At 26.8% G+C, this 23,402-nt stretch overlaps 2 protein-coding genes across 2 annotated transcripts; one reads left to right on the top strand and one right to left on the bottom strand.

The window, feature by feature from the left end:
- Positions 1–355: 355 nt before the first annotated feature.
- Positions 356–2,497, bottom strand: LOC145842446 (very-long-chain 3-oxoacyl-CoA reductase-like). Its single transcript, XM_082949896.1, has 2 exons — positions 1,799–2,497; positions 356–855 (listed from the first exon to the last, which is right to left on the bottom strand). The coding sequence occupies exons 1-2, from the start codon at positions 2,486–2,488 to the stop codon at positions 625–627; spliced, it is 921 nt and encodes a 306-aa protein (XP_082806022.1). The 5' UTR covers positions 2,489–2,497; the 3' UTR covers positions 356–624.
- Positions 2,498–6,674: 4,177 nt separating this feature from the next.
- On the top strand, positions 6,675–12,733 carry LOC145843050 (elongation factor 1-alpha-like). The gene is made up of 7 exons (XM_082950517.1): positions 6,675–6,854; positions 7,118–7,277; positions 9,108–9,291; positions 9,654–9,885; positions 10,019–10,652; positions 11,754–11,942; positions 12,519–12,733. Exons 1-7 carry the CDS (start codon positions 6,675–6,677, stop codon positions 12,731–12,733), a joined length of 1,794 nt encoding a protein of 597 aa, XP_082806643.1.
- The last annotated feature ends 10,669 nt before the right edge of the window (positions 12,734–23,402 follow it).

Here is a 23,402-nt window from a genome sequence, read left to right as displayed (position 1 = left end):
TAAACATACTGTCAATTAAATACTCAATAAATAACTTAGTACTTTACAACTTTACTAATTTCTCATTAAACTTAATAAAAAAATAACCTTTTTCACGTCAAATATCAAAACACATATAACTTATTATAAAGTATAATTTTTCAACTATGTTACTTGTTTAAAACTTTGTAAAACTTATTAAGAGATTCACAAAATGCATTTGTAGGAAAACATTTATTAATCTCAAGCTATAATCTCTATTGCATAGAACGGTTAATGTTTTTAAAATGCATATGTATTATTAAACACTTTAAAATTTGCATAAATTTAATATAAAATATTAAAATTAATTCAAAAACATATATTCTACGGTCTACAAAAAAGCAAAAAAAAAACTCATAAATACATAAAATAAAAACTTAATGAAAACTAAATGATCAATTATTTGTGAATAAACATTAAAATAAGGTTGAATACCATTCTTGATAAAAATGAATCAATTATAAAAAAGACAAGAATATATTCAATCTGGTGCTAAAATTCCAAATAAATTAATTAAAGAAACAAAACTAAGATATTAAATGAAAATTTTTGGACTACATTTGAAATATTAATCATTCAAACGATCTTGAAAAAATTCATCATTCACTGCGCTTTAGCCTTTCTCCTCAGCGCTTTCTTGTTCAATGCTTCCATGGATCCCTTGATCAACTTGCAGAACATCCACTCGGGGGCGACAAAGTGCGCGAAGAAACCCTGCACGGCGTGGGGTAAGTACCCGTATGTAGCCGTTGCCTTGCCAACCGTCTTCAGCTGGGAGGCGACGAAGTTTTCTGGTGTTGGAACGAACAGAGATGGTCGTTTCATTTTGGAAAGCTGAAATTTGATTACATAAAATTGTTATTTTTGTTTAAGGTTAAGGCCATAGGAAGAGGGGGTAAGGTATGTTTTTTACAAGTTGATCTAATTTTATACAGTTAAAACTAAGCTTTAAGTTGCTTTTTACCCTTAAAAAAAAATTTGAATTATTTTTTGAGATATTGCAGGTCAAAGTCAGGCCGCATTATAGGTTCCCTATGGGAAAGGAAAACTAAAACAGCGAAAAAAGAATATTTCATTTAAAATCTATCTGCTCCTACATTTTTCAAGCAATCTTCTTCAAACTTTCACAGTCTAATATTATACAATAACAAAAAAAAAAACTTATATAAGACTTATAAAAGTTTTAAGTAAAAGTTTTTTTTTTGAAATCAAAATACTATTTTAAAATTTTTGTCATAAAATTTTAATTTTTTCAAATTATTAAAATTCATAAATAATGTTTTTTTCTTATAATATACAGAGGATTTCCTGAAAATTTGAAGATTGCTTGAAAAATGAATGAGAAGATAGACTTTTAGTGATTTTTAAGATTTCCAAGAAAATTAACTCAAAAGTTAAATGATATTTTTAAATTCGTTAAAAACTAGCTTGTAGTTTGTATTTAAGGCTTTCATATAAAAGTCACAATTAATTTTTTTAAAATAAAGTGTTGGACCCCCCCCCCTATGGCCTTAAGTTTATAAATATTTACCAAAATAAGATGTTTAAAACAAAAAATATCTTTTAAAGTTTTAGTTTAAATTAAAATTTTAAGCCAGTCCTGTTCGTAAACAAAAACATTATACAAAGGTAAAATATAATTACTTTTGTTGAAATCTGAACCAAAAAGTATTTATTTTTAATTGGTATGGACCACTAGCTAACTATTAGGTTTATCGAATGTTATTTCTAATGTGAATTTTAGTTAACTGAAATGAAAAAGATTCAATCCACTTACCTTTGAAACAACAAAGAAAGGGGTGACGGACTGAACAATGATGCCAGCTTGACTGTACTCCCAACTCAAGCACTTTGAAAAGGTGTCTACAAAATTCTTGGCTGCAGAATACAAAGCAAGTAGGGGGGTGGGTCGGCACGCTGAAGCCGATGAAATGTTAAGAACAACTCCCTTCTTCTTGCCAATGAAATGGGGCATGACCACTCGGCACATGTTCACGGCTGAAGTCACGTTCACGTCAAGCATTTTGTCCATGAAATTATGTGAAGGTAGATGGTTGAAGAGCATCGGGTGCTCATAGCTCATGCCTACGTTGTTGACAAGCACGCTCACATTTAACCCCTCCAATTGCTTGCCGATGTTCTCGTAAATGTCCCTCCTTGAAAAGTCGGCTTCAACGCACTTTGTCTCAACGTTGTATTTATTTTCCACTTCCCTGGCCACTTTTTCCAGTTTTTCCATTGTCCTGCTCACAAGCACAATGTTCTGGCTCTGCTTGGCAAGAGCTTTCACGTAGGCAAGACCAATGCCGTCTGTTGCTCCAGTCACCACCGCCCAATCTCCAATCTTTTTGAAGTTGAAAGTGGAGGTGAGCACATATTCTGATAAAAAGTTGCACAGTGAGATGCTGAACTTGGCAGCCAGGTACAACAGGCAGGCTTGACCAACGCACTCAAAAGTGATGTTCATATTTACAAAGCTTCTGTAAAATAGTAAGATGATTATTGTTAGGTCCAATATCTGTCCTAATAAACTAAACTAGTATCTTAAATCGTTATCTTACAATAAAACTCATAAGTTTTTACCAACTAGTATTTATTAATAGATAATTCATTTGAAGAAAATCTTTAAATAGTGATTTTAATACTTTTTAATGTATAAATGGAATTAATACAGTAGACTACCGCTTAAGTACGCACATTTTTTGGTACGCACCTCGCCTTAAGTACGCACTTACCTAGAAAGATAAAAAAATTCTTAATTTTCTTAGATTTAGATTTTTTCTGAAGACTTGTTCCATAGAGTCATTTTCTGACGCTTTCCATCCATTTTTCTAAAATTTTCTAAAACTTCTAATTTTTTTTTAATTAAAAACTTTTAGACTATCTGCAAAAGAAAGGCTAATTTTAATGTGACATAATACTAGCTAACCACAAAAACTAGTTACAATTTTTATAAAGTCAAAATAAACATATTAAAAGAAGCAACAACAACAAAAAACTAAAGTTAAAAAAAAAATAATAAGCATTTTATCACTATGCACTTATACTTTAAATGTTTCTACTGATATAAACTTTCTTAAAAAAACAGTCCTGAATTTTTTCTTTCAAATAAAAAAAAATCAAACACTCTTTAGCTAATGGAAAATTATAGTAAATATATTAACTAAACTAAACTTAGCTAGACTAGCATTATGTAGAAACTTTTTATGGAAAAAAAAAAATATTTTGAACTCTATTAAAAATTTTTGCAGATTAGAATTATGTATCAAATGTTATTTAAATAAAAAGATTTGTTTATTTGGCTTAATTGTTTGGTGCCTAGTTGTAAGAAAGAAAACAAACAACTAAATTTCATATTATACTATGTTGTCAAAAAGTACGCACTACCCGTGCTAAGTACGCACTTTTTGGTCAAGTTCAATTTGTGTACTTAAGCCGTAGTCTACTGTAGCTATTTTCATAATTAACTAGTTATTAACTTAAGTTATGAAAGTTATAAGTATTTACTCTAAGTCAAAATTTTAAAAAAAGTTCATAAAAATTATTTCAATCTTTTTTTATTTGGATGGAGATCTAAATTTTAACAAACTTTCCCTAAATAGTTGAAAAGTTTCCATAAATTTGTATTTTTATAAATTCTAAAAAACAAAAAAGTTTACACAACAAATCAATGAAAAATTGATACTACTTGATATTTTTTCATAATGGCTTAAAACTTTAATAAAAAATACATTTTTATCCCTTATAGTGCCTTCTATAAGTAAGCTATTGAACTAACTTTTTTTTTACATTAATTCTTAAAAGTCTCTTTAAATAATTTGAAGTGTTAAATTTATCTAATAGCTTTGATAAGACTCAACAAAACAAGACCAACTTGTAAACAACAAAGTAGACTCCTCTATAATCTTTTCTTTATCTTTATTTAGAAATTTTCAGGTAGGAGCTTTAAATTAAAGTAAACACATATAATATAGTCTAAGGCAGAATTTTTTAAACTCATTTTTATAATTGCCTCTTTTGGGAGAAATGTATAAAATAATATGCCCTTTTACTAGATTTATATATATTTTAAATTTATACTCATTTACTTTTTTGCTCCCTTACTTTCTATTTCCTCCTGATTGCCAAAATTGCCTTCAAGGAAGAGATATTGTCCACTTTGATAAAAAACATTCAAAATTATAGTAATATACCAAAATGACAAAATTAAGGGCATAGGGGGGGTAAACACCCTTTTTTGGTTTTTGATCTTATTTTATATAGTTTTTACTAAGCTACAAGATGCTTTTTACAGATTTAAAAAATTCAAAATAATTTTTGAGATATAGCGGGTCAAAGTCGGAGGCAACAATAGGATCCTTATGGGAGGCGCAAACTAAAATGGCAAAAATAGACTATTTTACTAAAAATCTATCTTCTCCTACGTTTTTTGAGATAACTACCTCAAACTTTCAGGAAATGTTCCTTGATATATTTAGAAAATTCTGTCGGAAAGAATTTTGAAAAAAATAAAAAATAAAAATTTTATATAAAAAATAAACAAAAAAAACAGTTTTTTTTTTGTTTTTTTGTTATAAAATTTTTATTTTTTAATTTTTTTAAATTTTGTTTTGACAGAATATTCTAAATACTGCAAGGAACATTTCCTGAAAATTTGAGGTAGTTATCTCAAAAAACGTAGGAGAAGATAGATTTTTAGTAAAATAGTCTATTTTTGCCATTTTAGTTTGCGCCTCCCATAAGGATCCTATTGTTGCCTCCGACTTTGACCGGCTATATCTCAAAAATTATTTTGAATTTTTAAAATTTAAATTTTAATTTAAAATTTTTTTTTTCTCAGACCAATTATAATTTGAGAGGAAATGATAAAAAAATAAAATGTAAATATAATTTTAATAACAGTCAGTGGCAAAATTCTTTTTTCTGCAGAACATTAAATATGTGGAATAAGTTACCCAGGGTTCGTGCGCGATTTTTTTTTCATTTAGCCTGACTGAGACCAATTTAGCCTGACATTTTTTCAAAGTAAGGAAAATTCCCTTTAGAAGTAATTTTAGGTATTGGGGGGTCTTGATTAGTACTATTATAGTCTCCGACTTCAATCAGCTTTATCTCAAAAATATTTTGAGCTTTGAAAAATCTGCAAAAAGCAACTCATAGCTTAGTTATAACTCAATAAAATAAGACTAAATTGTGAAAAAGTTGATTGACCCCTCCCTATGCTCTTAACATAACAAATTCAGTAATAAGTTTCAAAATAAGTGTTATATATAATCTATTACTACTGTAAAAATTTAATATATATTACTAAATACAATTGTTAATTTAATTAATCACTAAGTAAAAACATTATAACCAGAAGATTTACATTAAAACGACGTGAAATGTTGTGTTTTATTAAAATTCAAAATGAAACGCTTACAGGAGTATAAAATTCGAACAAACAGCTAAGTTGTTGAACTAAACTGTAATGTTTAATCTGTATTTGTTTAATAAATTTTCATAATTATGACGTATATAATCTACTCAAAACAAAATAATGAAGATTCTAAAAATTTTTTAGAGATTCAACAAATGGTTTTAAGCGTTTATTTTTACAAATACTAACTGATTTTGTCTTTAATAACTAAATCTTTATTTAGAAATAAATTCACATCTCATTTGATCTTAAAAATATTTCTCAATTTTTTTTAATCAAAGATTTAAAAGCAATTGAACTGAGAAAAACTGATATTCTCAAATTTTTAAATAAATTACTGATTTAGCCTGACGTTTTTCAACTTTTTTCAAAAAAACTGATTTAGCCTGACTTAGTCTGATTTAGCGTGAAGCGCACGAACCTTGTTACCGCAGGATGTAGTTTTGTGTGGGAGGGTGGAACAATTTCGATTAAAACTTAAAAAAAATCGATTTAAATAATATAAACACAAGTTAAATACAGTGATTAACAAATAAAAATTCATTGTGAAATATTAGTATCACTAAGATTAATTTTTCTTCCTTACGCCTTCCGCCTACAGATTATAAGTTTTTATATGTAATTTTTGTAAATGTGTAATCTTTTTTAGTCTCTGCATAAGTTTTTATATGAGAATTTATTTCGCTTTGTTCTATGTGCATACGAAGTTATTATTTATCATACAGGATTATTTGTTTGAAATTTGTTTACTATGTTATTTTTAGATTTTAATTTTCATTGGCTGTAATTTGTTCGTTTTTTTTTTGTGTGTATTGTTTAAGCGGCTCAGGTATTAATGCCCGTGTCCATCTTTGCACAATAAACTCCAACAATAGTAATTAATTTATACCTAGATATTTTCATGTAGGGGCTTAAAATTACCAAATATATAACACTTTACTTAAAACGCTGATAAATTTTAGAAGCAAAAAATATAACCAAACTTTACCAGGTACATTAAACTTCTATAATAAGAAAAATCTTAAAGAAATTTAAATAACCAAATTCACACATCACTCATTATGTCAAGAATAGTTTTAAATATCATTATTAGTGTAAAATAGTTGAAAAATAACCCATATTATTATTACAAATGGATATTAGTTATTTTATTTATACTTGTTTTCAATTCAGACTTTTCATTGTTAATAGAATAATTCAACACAAGGAGTTTTTTCAATTAGTGTAAGCAATCATGCCTCCAAAACAAGAGGATAATCCAAAACAAGAGGAAAAGGTACACATCAACATTGTGGTGATTGGCCACGTGGATAGTGGCAAGTCCACCTCAACAGGCCACCTTATCTACAAGGTCGGCGGAATTGACAAGAGGGCCATTGAAAAGTTTGAGAAGGAGGCTCAGGAAATGGGCAAGGTAAAAATTTACTAACTTAGCATTTTGTATTGATTAACTAGTTTTAAGTTTGTACCTCTCAGATTTAAGCTAGGAACTTCAAATTTGCTGTAAACATTACAAAAGTGTTTAAACAACTTTTGAAGGTTAATATTTTTGATTAGGTAAGTGGAATGTAATTTCTTTTAAAAACAAAGCTTCGTTTTTGTAATCTTATTTCAGTAAGTTAGAAATGTTGGCAAAATGTAAAAACTGGTCAGAAAAAAATGTCTCTAATTTTTAAGGGTTCATTCAAGTACGCGTGGGTGCTGGACAAGCTGAAAGCAGAGAGGGAGAGAGGCATCACGATTGACATTGCCCACTGGAAGTTTAAAACTCAAAAATACATAGTAAACATCATTGATGCTCCTGGCCACAGGGACTTCATCAAGAACATGATAAGTGGTTTGTGTTTGAAATATCTCTGGTGAAGTAACTTGAGTGTTTTAATGAGCTTCTTTTTCAAATTAAGCTCTATACTTGCAAGTACAGAATTACTTGTGAAGTGAACTAAATTTTTGATAGACTGTTATACAGTTACTTAGAGACAAATAAAATAAAGTAGAAAAAAGTAACTGTTTTAATTTTTTATTCAGTGATAATACTTTCTAAAATTTGCTGTATGCAGATTTGCTGTGTGCGAAAATTTCATTTTTATTTTGCCTGATAGTTTTTCAAAGTAAGGAAAATCCCCTTTTGAAGTCATTTTGGGTCTTTATAAGTAAATTAACAAAATAAAAGTATTCTCAAAAACTACTTTAAAAGAAAATAAGAACTTATGAAGTTATTTTTCCACATAGTTTGATCGCTTACCCAGCAACTTGAATATTTTAAAGTCGTCATTGTAATTTCTGCTTCAATGAATTTTATCTTTATCAAATAACTTGTAAAATATAACTATACTATGAATATATGGAGAGAAATTAATATCTTAAGCTAAGTTTTAGTCTTGTAAATATCTCTAACATTTTAGAATTAACAAACAGTTAAGTATATGAATAATCTGCTAAGAGTTTTTATCTAAAAAGTATTTGGTATAAAGCTTCTAAACTAGATATTTAAACAGTAAAACCAACTAAGCTATGAAAAACATAGATGATGTAAATAAATTCAAACAAACAGTTAAGTTTTTAATTAAACTGTAATTTTCAAACAAAATATTTTATATGAATTTTCATAATTATATATTCTATTCAAAACAAAAATTCCTTTAGAGATTCAACAAAAGGTTTTAAACTTTTTCTTACAAATACTTACTGACTTTGTCTTGAATAATTTAATTTATAATTAAAAACAAACTCACACCTTAATAATACTCAAGAAAAAAAAAAATTTTAAATTTCAGAAGTTTTCAAGCAAAAAAACTGAAAAAAACTGATGTTTTGCAATTTTTTTCAAAAAAACTGATTTAGATTGATTAGGCCTGATGCGCACAAACCCTGTGTATGTATAACAGGCTTTTCTAAAGTGGCTATTAGGGACTTTTAATTAGGAAATAGTAAATGATTAATCTAAAAAACGGCTATACCTAACAATAAGGGAAATTATTTTTGTACTTCTGGCAAGAAGGGCGTTTATAAAAATGAGTTTGGGAAACCCTATGTAAACCCTATGTGTGTAATAGATTTTAGTTCCTCAGAAATGCTTAGTTGTAAACATAATAGAACACCAACTCAAATATTCAAACCAGGGTAAAGTTTCAGAAAACTCTATGGCAAAGTTATGGCAAATCAAAATTTATGAAAATATCTTAAGTAAATGTTTTTATATTAATTATGTTAAATATTATAATTTAACTCTAAAATTCTAGTTCAATTATGCTTTTTTATGCTAATAAAATAAAACCAAATTTTTTAAAGAAATTGTTTTAAAATATGCATGTTATAAATTGTTAGAACATAACACTTTCATCAGTTCCTTCACATACTGTAACAAAACGAAACAAAAACGAAACGAACTTGTCACTCAATGTTAAATTATTACATACAATAGAATACATCAGTAAAAAAAGTGCATTACAAAGCACTTATAAGAATTCCTGTGTTTCCTAGTTTGTCAAGAATTTTCAATAAGTGTTAATTTGCTTTTTTTGTTATTTTGTAAAATAACTTATATCAAAATTTCCTAGTGTTAATGGGAATCATCCATTAATTAAAAAAGTAACCATTTGGTTAATTAAAACTAAAACTATTGTTGAAATTTTTTAAACAAGATTTCAAGTAAGGCAAATTTCAGGAACTGCAGAGGCTGATTGTGCAATAATGATGGTGGACGCTCAAACCAATGAGTTTGAAGCTGGAATCAGTAAAAACGGCCAGACTAGGGAGCATGCCTTGCTGGCTTACACGTTGGGAGTCAAGCAGATGATTTGTGCAGTTAACAAAATGGACAGTACCAATCCGGCTTACAGCCAAGCAAGGTTTTTAATTCAAAGTGTTTAAACACACATTAAGTTTTAATCATATACTATAATCTATAAATAAGGCCTCGAATTTAGTTTTGTTATAACAGAAAGAAAAATTTTAGTTGAGTTTTAAAAAAGACCTTCTCCTTATTTTTTAAGATGTTTAAACTATAGTTAAAAACTTTAAAAGGGCATCATACTTGTAATTTATTTAGCTACATATAATTATTGATGAGTAGATTTAATTAAAAAACTAAAAATCTTTAAACACAAACCTTCAATCCAGTTCAACTCAAAAGTACAGTATCCACCTTATACATAACCTTTGTTTGTTTTGAACTTAGATAATACTTTTAAACCAACACATATGGTTTTAGATTTAAAGAAATCAGAAAGAAGGTTTCAGCATACCTTGGTGAGATCGGTTACAACCCTAAATCTGTAGCGTTTGTTCCGATTTCAGGGTTTAATGGGGACAACATGGTAGAATCCACCACCAACATGCCTTGGTACAACGGGTGGAAGATTGAAAGGAAGGAGGGAAATTGTTCTGGAAAGACGCTGGTAGAAGCTATAGACGCAATTTTGCCACCATCAGAGCGTTTAGAAGTAAGTGAAAAGCAAAAGTAAAAAACAGATAGAAGAATTAAAATACAGTTACTAAATTTTACAACATGATTTTAAATAATTAAATATAAATTATTTTTAATAATTCACTAGTTATTTTACTTTCAACTAACAGAACCAGCCTTTGCGAGTGCCGCTTCAAGACGTGTACAAAATAGGCGGGGTAGGAACAGTGGCAGTGGGTAGAGTTGAAACAGGAATACTCAAGCCTGGCATGATGGTGACTTTTGGTCCCGCTAATATTACCACAGAGGTCAAGTCGGTTTCAATGGACCATGAGGATATAAAAGAAGCAAAGTCTGGCGATCATGTAGGTTTCAACGTGAAGAACGTGTCTGTTAAAGAAATCAAGCGCGGTATGGTCGCAGGTGACAGCAAAAATCATCCTCCAAAACAAGCAAGAAGCTTCACAGCTCTGGTCTCAATCCTGAACCACCCAGGGCAGATCCACCCAGGGTATGAACCGGTGTTGGATTGTCACACAGCTCACATTTCTTGCAAGTTTGCTGAGCTTAAGCAGAAAGTTGACAGGCGCACGGGTGAGGTTCAGGAGGAGAATCCAAAAATGATTAAGTCTGGAGACGCTGCTTTGGTCAAGCTTGTGCCAAGTAAACCAATGGTTGTTGAGTCTTTTGAAGAGTATCCTCCCTTGGGGCGTTTTGCTGTCAGGGACATGAGGCAAACCGTTGCAGTGGGAGTCATCAAGAGTGTTGAAAAGGTTGAAGGTGTAAAAGATGGCAAGGAAGCAGGTAAATCAAAGTAAAGATCAAAAAACATTTGAAAAACCCCAGCAATTAATCAGCTTTTTTTTTTCTTAACTTTAATTACTCAATAGTTTTTATTTGTTTCATTAAAGGTGTAACAAATTAATAAACTTGATGCTTAATTTCTAAGAAGTACACAAAACTTAAAACATATTCAAACATTTTTAAATGCAGATATTTGAAGATTAAACAGGGTTTGCAAAATGTTGCTACTTTAGACTGACATGCCTCAATTTACAATAATACTTTACTTAAGCTTTGTTAATCAGTTCCCAATTGGGCTTGTAACCTGATAAAACGATACAGCTAATTTGTTTAATTATAATGTTGTATCCTCATAAAAATAAATCCATTTGGCACATATTTTACAACTTAAATATTTTACATTAGATATGGGCCCTTAGAAATATCATAATAACTTGTGTCTCTAGAACTTGAATTGACATGTGACTAATACAAGCGTATTTAATGTTTTACCTAAAGAGTGCTCGCTCACTAAATTTTAAACTAAAAAATATAATTTAACTACAACAATTTATATACACTCATTTCATGGTACTCCCCTCTCACTGATAAATAAACTCAACTCTTTGCAAAAAACCCTGAAAGATGAAAAATATTATATTGATTTATTTACCATACATATTAGATTAAAAAAATCTAAAAACAATTGTTCATTCAAAATTAAAACTTTCTCTTAATTTTAGTTTGAAAACTAGAATATTTAAAACATTTTTGCTGACTGATTCTTACATTTTGCCAACATTACTAATTTTACTAAAATAGGATTATAAAAACCAAGTTCTTATTTACTAAGAATAATACAATCTAATTATCTTCTCGGAAAAAAAAAATTTAATTTACTTAAATAGTTATATTCATGTGCATACGTTTTTTTACAATTGTTTTATAACTTAAGTCTATTAAGAATAATTTAAAATGCTGTATGCTTTGCTAAACGTCATTTAATGAGAGACTTAAAACAACAATTGAATTTAGTTAAATAAAATTTTAAAATAAGATATGGAATATATTTAAATAATAACTGCTGTTTTGACAGTGTAGTAAGCAAGAATCATTTTTAAGGTGTCAAAAAGGAGAATATCAAGCTGAGGCTGGACGAAGAAGTGTTGGGAGATGGCAGCAAGAAACTGTCGAGTTCAAAGCAAATAAAAATATTGGCGCGAGAAATTCAGGGCGACAAGCTTTTTGAACTAGATGTTGCAAGAGAAGCTCCGGTAGGTGTCGTCCAGGAGATAGTTGCTGATAAATTAGGTCGGTTTGTTAATACAGGAGTATTAACAGCTGGTAGTTAAATAAGAACATTTTAATTTAGTATTTTTTTACTGCTTCTATATAAATGTCTACCAATTGTCATTTAAGTTAAATGCTTTAAGATTTACACAAAAATTTACCAAAAGAGACCAACTATACTTATTAAAACAAATATCAAGTATAAAAACTTCAAGCAAAAAACTATATATTTTTTAAATTACACATAAAACATAAACATAAACCTTTCATGGTTTTTGTTTAATGCAAACTGTGTCATTATTATTTCTAAATGCTAAATTTATATTATTTGTAAAATGTTAATTAAATTTATAGCTTAAAAAACTCACAGTTTCAACTCAACAATATTTATCAGTAACCACTATTTTTTTAAATAAAATGAACTATAAACTATGAACACAATATTTTTTTATAAATTAAACATTTTCATGCTACAATTGCGCGGCTTGCCAATTTTTTAATTTCAGTAAAACCTTCATTTACCAAATAGCTTTGCTTCTATAAAAACTGTTTAACTCAAGTTTTTATGTAAAACAACCATTATGCTTCAACTAACAGGAGTACGACCAGAACACCTTGCTTTGCAGTTCAACGAAGCTCATCTGTCTGATCCAAACGTATTACTATCTGAAGCCGGTATGACCAACGGTAGCATTGTGATGTTTCACCAACGACCTGCTTATGGAAATCAACCTGATTTCAATCACCGTCAACCTGATTTTAATCAACCTCAAACAGATTCTAACAAAATCAGTTTTGAAAAACGTTTTTAACTGCAGTTTCTAATTGCTCTAATTCAAACTGTTTAACAATGAGATTTTAATCTGGAAAATCCTATGTTTAAAGTTCAATTTTTCATTCTTCTGTTTTGTTTTCAAGGTGATTACTCAAGCAGAAGATTTTTATAAACTATATATTATATATACTGTTCTTAACTAATGATGTCTTGTTACAGCTTGCCTAATAAAACGTTTTATATGTTTAGTCCTTAAAGTAAAAGTTTTAATTAACTTTATTTAAAAAAAATTTACTTAGTTTTTTGGTGATATTTTGCACCTAGAAAATAAAAAGTTGTAAACAACACAGGTAAGCTTTTTAGTCTAATATTAAGTAGTAAGATGCTAAACAAGCTTTTATTTTGATATGGTCCAATGCTTACATAATACATAATGGCTGTTTTCACTGAATAAACTATTTTATTAATGTATAATTTATTTCTAAATCTGTTTTTTTAAACTTTTACGTGAAAAACAAACTTTAAAATGTATGTTGAGGTATATATGGTACAAATCATGATTTTAAATAATTGATACAAACTAGCGCAATCTAAAACAAAAAATAGTCTTTGTTGGCAGTATTATCTCTTTTTTTTTTTGATTAGTTAGAACTATTTGTATAAAATTAAACAAATTTTTTTTAACTTTAAACACAAATAAAAAGTTAAAGTTTTAGAAATGTTTTTTTTATGATTTGAAAAAATGTTTAACCCTAAAAGTAAAACTATAACTACAAATATTAACATATTGTAAGTAAGCTAACTAAGTTTAAAAAACTTAACAGATAATTTTTTTATCAATTTGATCTTATTTGTTTAAAAAAACAGTGGTATTTCAATTTTAATTACTAAAAAAAAACATTTTATTGTTAATTAGAGAAAGTATAGATTATTATTTTAAATAACTGATTAAAGTTAAACAAATATTTCAAATAGCTTATTAAGCTAAATTTACAAACCATTACAACTATACTGATATGCCTAGTAAAATAAATTACAATTTAAATCATTGCAAGATTCTAATTTTTACCTGTCAAATAAACACACCTTATCAAAAAATAGTTTAACACTGATTGTGTTAAGTATTAAAAATAGCTTAGCTATTAAAAAAAAATTGTTAAAAATTTGGTAGTTGAAAGCTACATAGAGGATTTAAAAAACTACTCCAAAAAAATATACTCAAAAACAGAAACAGTTTTTTTTACGCGAAAAAAAATTAACTATTTTGCAGAAATACCTTTTTCCTAACTTAACCAACTAAGTGGCAACCAAGTAAACTTATGAAAATAAAATTTAGTTGACAATTAAACTTCAAATTAAAATGTTTTTGAAATACCAATTTATATTTATTGTAATTCAACAATTTGCTTAAAAAATATACTGTTATTAAGTATTCATTTTTTAGCTGGTAGAATTTTGTATCACAAAAAACTTTTTAGTACTAATTAATATACTTCTGTAGTTCTTGTTTATAAAAATAAACTACAAATTTGTAGTCCTCAAACTTGCAAATTTAATCTTTCACTTAATTTTAATCACACAACAACTCTCTCTCACTATCAATAAAATAAAACTAGTACTTATAAATTTATAGTTGCTTTTCATTCGTTCACCATAAAATAAAACGTAAGCTTAAAAAGTTTCAAGTCATATTTTTTTTAATTTTATGATATTTTTGATAAATAACTGAATAACTGATGTGTTTCATTTAACAAGTATTTACTATTTTGCTCAATGTTCAAATAAAGTAAGCTATGTACAAATTAAGATCTATCAATGTTTCAAGTCTATTTAAAAATATTGATCATTTATTGATCTTATTAGTGTTATTTTTTGATTCATTTACAAAAGTTTTTTGTATAAGTACTTTTAAACATCAAACAATTTTTAAAAACTACAAACATTTTTTATATCAAATAAATTAAAAAGCACTTGTAAAACTAAGTAAAAAAAAACACTTTTTTAAAGTTTTTGTGCTTTATTAACATGTTAGTAGAAACATTTCCTGAAAATTTGAGGTAGTTATCTCAAAAAACGTAGGAGGAGATAGATTTTTAGTGAAATAGTCCATTTTTGCCATTTTAGTTTGCGCCTCCCATAAGGAACCTATTGTTGCCTTAGACTTTGACCGGCTATATCTCAATAATTATTTTGAACTTTTTAAATCTGTAAAAAGCAACTTGTAGCTTAGTAAAAACTATATAAAATAAGATCAAAAACCAAAAAAGGGTGTTTACCCCTCCCCCCTATGCCCTTAATAAAATAAACATAAGAATATGAACTTAACAGGGTTGCGACTTGTTTTTTCCAAATTTTTTCCAGGTTTTCAAAATTTCTTCCAGGTTTTTAAAGTATACATTTAGGGTCTATTTTTAGTTTTAAGTTAATTTTTATGTAAGAAACTGTGATAAATAGTATAGAAATATCGAAAAGATACTGAAAAGTTACTTTAAATGTGTTTTTTAATAAAAAAATTTTTTGATGATGACAAAAAATCTTAATCATATGATAGATTTTTAGTGATAAATTGAAATTTTACTACTGAAAATGTTAAAATTAATAAAAATTCCTGGTTTTTCCAGGTTTTTTTCAAAATTTCAAAAATTCCAGGTTTTTCCTGGTTATTTTTGCCTAAATTGTCAAATTCCAGGTTTTTCAAGGTTTTTCCAGGTAAAGTGGCAACCCTGAACTTAAGTATCAAACAGAAACAGAGCAAGAATGCACTATCTGAAAAGATGATGAAGAAAATAAGGAGTATGTTGATTGGAAATTTAGCTTGTGAAACTAAATAGATTGACTAAAAGACAGATTACATAGAATAGAGGTTTTTAATAAAAAATGCAAAGTATAAACAATTTGCAACAATGAGGTTAAAAAAAGGAAATTATATAATAACTTGTTTAGAAAGTTAAAACCACACTGTAAATGAAGAGCTGGTTACATTGACAGAGCAATCAATGAGGCACACAGTAAATCATATTGAAAGAATTTAGAAGATAGGAACACAAAGCCAAGTTGGGTAGACAAAAAATACTTTAGTTCTTAGTTGTTAGATTTTAACTAGCTGGGTGCCACACATATTAAAACAAAACTAGCATTCTGGCAACTATGATTCAGCTGTTGTATAACAAATAGTAATAAAAATAAGGAAGAGGAAAATTATTTTTTTACAAGTTGCACTAAATTTGTAGACTTTTAACTACTAAGCTATAAGCTGCTCTTTACAGTTTTTTAACTTTCAAATTATTTTTTGTAAAATAGCAGGTTAAAACCATATAGTACAATAGATTCCTTATGGGAGTAAAAAACTAATATTTCAACAAATATATGTCAATAAAAATCTATTGTTTTCTACATATTTTAAGATAAATATCTCAAATTTTTAAGAAATGATTTTGCAGTATTAAGAAAAATTTATTGTAAAATTCTTATTTAAACTTAAAAATTATGACAAAAATACAGAGAAAAAATTTGTTTATTTTTTTGATAGTTCATTTTAATTTTTAATATTTAAAAACTTTCTTAATTAATTTTGAGTTTAAAGAGTAAAAAGTAACTGGTAGCTAGTTATTTATGTACAACATAAGACTAAACATAAATGTTTTTCACCTCTTCCTCTCCCACCCCTTCGTCCTTAAAGCCTAAATAGCCTTAAAGCCTTAAATAAATGAAATTGAGTCTTTTTGCAGATAAAAAACATCAAAACAAAGTTAAGAAAAAAGTCAATAGCCTATTAAGGATATTATTTTAATCAGAGTTGCCACTATTTCAGTCAAAGAACCAGCCAACCAAAAACTAGTGATCTGACTAGGAACATATTTATAGTCCAAGTTTATGGGATGTTTAAATAATAATATGAACCAAAAACTGAAAAAAACTATTGTTAATAAAAATAAAATAACTAGAAATGTCTAAAATAATGAAATTATTAAAAAATAAAAATTCTAATAATAAAAATATTAAGTGAAAAAAATAGCCTGGGATTTAGGAAAAACTTAAAATGAGTCTGAGTTCTGAGGGTTGCCAAGCCTTTTTTGAAAATATTTTTCAGGTTTTTTAAATTACAAGTTCTTTGTCAAGTGTTTGTATAAAATAAATTTAAGGTAAATTCTGTCTTTAACAGTATAAAAATATTGAAAAGATACTGTAATGCTACTTTAGTTGTGTTTTTTAATAATAAAATTCTAACAAATTCAACAAAATCTGTGTATAAAATATATTTTTTTATGTTATCCAAGTTTTATTATTTTACATTAAAAAATTAATTAAATTTGAGGTTGACAGGTTTTTAAGCAAATTTTGTTAAAAATATTTGTTTAAATTTCTAAATTTCTTGGTTTTTCATTTTTTCTTTTGCCAAACTCAATGTTTTTCAACAATTTTAAAGATCCAGTTCTTAAAAACTTTAAACTAGCTTTAATTATCCTTAGTAAGTGGCAACGCTATTTAATGCAATAATAGAAGAATTTTTTATTTATTTATTTACAATAAACTAGCAAGTGAAGACTTTAAGCCAACAAACAGTGAATTTAAGAATGCATATAAGATATAAAAACAACACCAATCTGAATAAAAAAAAATTCTTATTAAACCTATTACTTAAAACAAGATTTCTACAAAATTATAAAATTAGTCCAGGACACAGTAAATTTATTACTTGTGATTTTTTTCCTCTGCATCAATAGTTACAAAAAATCAAACAATGGTTTAAAAAATCTACAAGTATAATGCATTCTATTTAAGTTCAAAGCAGTTTCCGACAACAGTCCTCAGTGAACTTTGTTAGACTAAAAAACTGAGACACATTCATGCAACAAGTAAATAAAAGTAAAAAAATATCATGACGTAGTTATTCAAAACTGTGTGTAAAACCAAATTTGTAAAAGGTAGAAGATTTTTTACATTATCATTATAATGATATTTTTGTATGTAAAAGTAAATCCAAATGAAATGAATGTAAAATTAATTGAATTTTCCAATATAAATTTTAAATAAAAAACTTTCTTAGTAAGAAACTGTTTGATGTAAGTTATTGTTAATATAAGTTACTGTTATCAGTGAAATAAAGATAAAAAAAATTTCCCAACAATACTTAAAGTAATTACAAAAACCTATTATTTTAAAAAATCAACTATAAATTTGTATTGACCTCTTTTAATATTATCCATATGAGAAAATAAAGATCACAATCAATTATAGTTTAACATGCAGAAAAAACTGTTTTTGTTGAAAGTTAAGGGCATAGAGGGGGGTACACCTTGATTTTTACAAGTTGATCCTAATTCATAGAGTTTTATCTGAGCCATCAGACATTTTTAACCGCTTAAAAAAATTCAGAGTAAATTTTTAGATATGATCTATCAAAGTTGGTGACCTAAATAGGTTCCTAATAGAATGCGCAAAAAAAGACCATTTCACTAAAAATCTATCTCCTTTTTTATTGTTTAAGCAATCTTCTTCAAACTTTAACAGAAAGTGTATTACTTAATTTTAAAAAGATTGTATGCAGGATTTTTTTAATTATGAAAAATAAAATTTTCATTAAAATAAAACCACTCATTTTTTTTGTTTTTTTAATTTTTTTTTTTTTTTTTTTCAGTACTTTTGAAATTCCAATATTCAAAGTTCTTTAAACTATAAAGTAATGTTTCCTGAAAGTTTGTGGACTCTAACTCAAAAAATGAAGGAGAAAATAAATTTTTAGTGATTTTTCGAACTTCCAAGAAAATTGAGCCCAAAAAATTTGCAGTCCATATGTTTGTATTGGAAACTTATTATAAAAATTACAATATTTCAAAAGTTAAATAATATTTTTAATTATATAAAAACTGGCTTATAGTTTGTACTTTAAGCTTTCATGTAAGATCCAATGTTATCTTTGGTAAAAAAAAAACTTGGACCGTATGTCCTTAAGGAAATAGTGTTTAAAGTATGAATGTATTTATACAGTAGGGCATAGGGAGTCAAATTCTTTATTAAAAAATATTAACTATGACTCTTAAATGAAAGCTTTAATTATAGAATACTAGCCAGTTTTTATAAAACTTTATTATAAATTTAATTAAAAAATTTCTTTTATAAACTATTTAATTTAAAATTATAAATTTTATTTAATAGTTCATATATTTCAAACTTAGTAAAATATTAATACAAAAGTAAGGCAAGTTTTTGTTAATTTTTTTGGAAGGTTAGTAAAAATTTACTAAAAAACTATTTCTTCCTTCAACTTTTGATCTAGAGACCTTAAATTTTTAGGAAATATTTCTTTTACAGTTAAAAGAATTTATTTTTTAAATATTTAGAGATAAAAAATAAGGTAGTTTTTAATACCAAACATTTTATTTTTTTGAAATTTAATATAGTTCTTGCATTTAATCAATTAAAATATTAGTAATGGAATTAGTATGAAAACTTGAAGAAGATTTTTGAAATAGATATTAATGAAATAATCATTTTTTGCTTTTCATTAGAAACATATTGAGCTCACCAACTTTGATGCTTATATCTCAAATCTTATTTTAAATCTTGTTAAGCTGTTAAAAATGTCTGGTTGCCTAGAAAGACTTTAAAATTAAGATCAACCTGTAAAAAACAGTTGGATATAAGTACTTTAAAAATGGTGTGTTGTAAATTATTTTATATAGGTAGCATAATTATTTTTCTGTTACCCATTTTGAGTATTCTAAATTAAGTTCAAAGCTCACTAAAAGTGGTTGGGTTGACTTATAACTAAAGCTTACCACCTAGGCTCTAACTGTCTTTTTTTTTGTTTGTTTGTAGATTTTGCTGGGTATGTATCGACTTGTAAAAGTATAGACATAGGAGTGTCACAAGGCTCAGTTTTGGATCCCTTATTGTTTTTGGTTTATATCAATAATTTACAAAACAATACAACTCTAAAAGTCTTGAACTTTGCAAATGACACCCTGTTATACACTACCCTGAAGAAAAATACCTATCAACAAGATAATATATACAGGGTTGCCACTCTTTGAGCCAAAAAATCTTCCCTGAGTGACCAAAAATTTCCCTGAGTAACCTTAAATTTCCCTGAGTTTCCCTGAGTACTTTTCAAATCTTAAAATTTTTTTTTTTCTTCTAACACAAATTATTAATACCTCATTCTCATTTTTCTTCTTTAATAATAAAAGGAAGGTTGTATGTGTATGCTTCTGCATTAAATTTATGAAAAAAACTGTTTTCAAAAACTCAATCTTAAAAGGTTTAAACCAATTAAAAATTAAAAACTAAACTTTTGTACAACTTTGTGTAAACTTGTTAGTTAACTTTCTACATAAAAGAATATAGTTTAATTTGTTTGACATTTTAATTGACAAAATTTTTAAACTGTACTTTACTCATAATACTTAAAAAAGCTTTTAATTTTTTATGCAAAAAAGTTGTAAAGTATATTAAAACATTCACACTAAAAAATTTATTACCATTACTGCTACTACTTTTGAAATTATTATTTATAAACAAAAATTTAACCTCTATTTTTTTAACAAAAGTAATACAACACTAATCTGTATTCATTTTAATTTTTTTTACTGAAAACAAGTAGTTGTAAACAAATAACAAATAACTTTATTATTTAAAAAATAAGAACTAATAGTACAACATAGTGTTTTTTAAACTACATAAGTAACAAAAAATATAAAGTTTATTAGAACTTTTCAATGAATAGTTAACAACAACTTTCATTTCTCTAAACTGTTTGATTTTACTTAAGTAAATATAAATTTAAAACTTAAAAAAACTACAATGTTAATACTAAGAATATTGAAGAACTAGCCGCAAGGCTAAAAAAATTCTAAATAACCACTTAAATAATAAAAAATTACTACTTTTGAACAAAATATTGAATCTGGATTAACTAAACCTCATTATAGATCTAGAAAAAAATTTCCCTGAGATTTTCAAAAACTTCCCTGAAATTTAGAGAAAAAATCAAAACTTCCCTGAGTTTCCCTGAGTTAAAAGAAAAATGCCAAAATTCCCTGAGTTTCCCTGAGATTCCCTGAGATTTTCTACAGTTTGAAAATTCCCTGAGATTCCCTGAGTGTGTGGCAACCCTGTATATATTTAAATTCACAGTTGGAAAATGTATTGAAATGGTTGATCAACAACAGGTTTAAACATAATGTAAGTAAAACTAGGTATATGCTATGTCACTCTTGTAAAACAGAAGTATGGAAAGACACAAATTTATATATAAAAATCGGTAATTCATCTATATCAAAAGTAGAAAATTATAAGTATCTTGGTGTTACAATTGATAGTAACCTCAATTGGTATGACCACATTAAAGCAGTATAAACTAAGTTATTGATGACAATAGGTATTTTATACAAAACTAGGTACTTTTTAAATCAAAATTCTTTGTATTATATCTTTAATTCACTTTTGATGAGTCATGTAAGATATGGTCTGTTGTGTTGGGGTAGGGTAAGTAAAACTAAAATTACTGAGGTTGATAAACTCATAAATAGAGCATTAAGATGAATTCATTTTAAAGGTTGGAATAAAAGTGTTAACAGTATAAGAATAGAAAAGAAAATATTATAAAGTATGAGTTAGGAGTTTAAAAGAGATACTTTGCCAGACTTAATGTGTTACTTTACAAAAGTAAATAAAATTCACAATTATTCAACAAGATTTTCAGAGACAAATTATTATATCCCTAGAGTATATAGTATTTATGGTTCTAAAACCTTGTCCTATCTTGGATGTTAACTATGGGAGGAAATTCCAAGAAAACTAAAAGATCAGAGCTACCTTGGATCTTTTCAATCAGAACTAAAAGTTGTTTTATTTAAAAATCAAACAGATAGAATGCAAACATTTTCTCTATATTTTTTAACAACTAAGATAAGTTTTTGGTATTAGTATATTTGTAATCTATTTTTTGGCTAATTGATAATGGTTTGACTGGGTGTGGGCAGTATTGGCTTGGTTTTTTTTTTTTTTAATTTGGGATTTAGTGTTACTGTTTTGTCTCCATTGACTATGTGGCTAAAAAAAGGTTTGCTTAGTTTTTATTTTACTTAACTCTAATGTTGATTCATAAGTTAGATGAATAGAGTTTTTTTTTTACAGAGGTACAATATAGTATTTAACTATCATTAATAATTTTAAAATTATTCTATTAATATTATTATTTAAAAAAAACAGCTGATGAGTCCACTATACAAGTAATAAATGTATTTAAGTACATACAGTATTATTTGATGGTGTATCTATTATTTTTTATTATGATTTTTTGTTTTTTAACTGCATCAGAAAAAAGAAAGGAAAAATTTTTGATCCATTATCAAGTTTACTATATAAGTTATATTTTACTTTGAAACTTGAGTTTAACGTTAAGTTTATTAGATATTAGTTTAGTTGTTTTCATGTTAAGGCCATAGGGGGGTAAACCATGTTTTTTACAAGTTGATCTTATTTTATAGAATTTTTTCTAAGCTTCAAGATGCTTTATATTGTTTTAAAAATTCAAATTATTTTTTGAGATATGACCAGTCAAAGTCGGGTTGCATAATAGGTTCCCTATGGGAAGGGAAAACTAAAACAGCAAAAAAAGACAATTTCATTTAAAATCTATCTCCTCCTACATTTTTCAAGCAATTTTCTTCAAACTTTCACAGTCAAACTAATCTTTATATAATGATAAAAAAAACGTTACTTTGGAATTCAAAAATTTTTTTGTAAAAATATGTTTTTTTTGAAAAAAAAACACTTTTTTTTTAATTTTTGTGATAAAATTTTTATTTTTTTAAATTATTAAAATTCTAAAGTAACATTTTTTCCTTTTATTATAAGGAACGTTTCCTGAAAATTTGAAGAAGATTGCTTGAAAAATGAAGGAGGAGATAGATTTTTAGTGAATTTTAAAATTTCCGAGAAAACTGACCCCAAAAAATTTGCGGTCTTTACGTTTATATTGGAAAATTTTTACAAAAAATTAAATATCTCAAAAGTTAAATGATATTTTTGAATTCTATAAAAATTTGCTTATAGTTTGTACTTAAAGCTTTTATATGAAAGCCAAAGTTAATTTTAGTAAAAAAAACATATAAGTTTAACTATTGGTAAAGATTATGCTTGGTATTTTTCTGATTGTCTTTTAAGTAAGTTTTCTCTCATTCCATATTGAAATGCTCCAAGATAGCTCTGATCTATCAAGTTTCTAGGCAATTCTTCCCATAGTTTAGAACCAAGGTAAGACAATGTTTTAAGACCAAAGAGACTATTTACTCTGGGAAAAAATAGTTTGTTTCGGCAAATCTTGTTAGATGATTATGCATTTTATTAACGTTTGTAAAGTAAGGCTTAAAGTTAACTGGCAAAGTATCTTTTTTAAATTTATGCATAAAAACTCCTACCTCATACTTAAACATATTTTTAACATCTAATATTTTCTTTTCTATTTTTATACTTTTAACACTTTCATTCCAACCTTTGGAATGAATGCATCTTAATGCTCTATTAATGAGTTTATCGGTCTCAGTAATTTTAGTTTTACTTGCCCTACCCCAACACAACAAACCATATCTTACATGACTCATCAGAAGAGAATTAAAGATGTAGTATAAAGAATTTTGATTTAAAAAGTACCTTGTTTTGTATAAAATACCTATTGTCTTCAATAGCTTTGTTTTTACTGC

This window comes from Thalia democratica, chromosome 8 (genome assembly GCF_965202585.1).
Source record: "Thalia democratica chromosome 8, ktThaDemo2.hap1.1, whole genome shotgun sequence".
In the NCBI taxonomy this organism is placed as follows: Eukaryota; Metazoa; Chordata; class Thaliacea; order Salpida; family Salpidae; genus Thalia; species Thalia democratica.
This window is presented reverse-complemented; position numbering and strand designations above follow the sequence as displayed.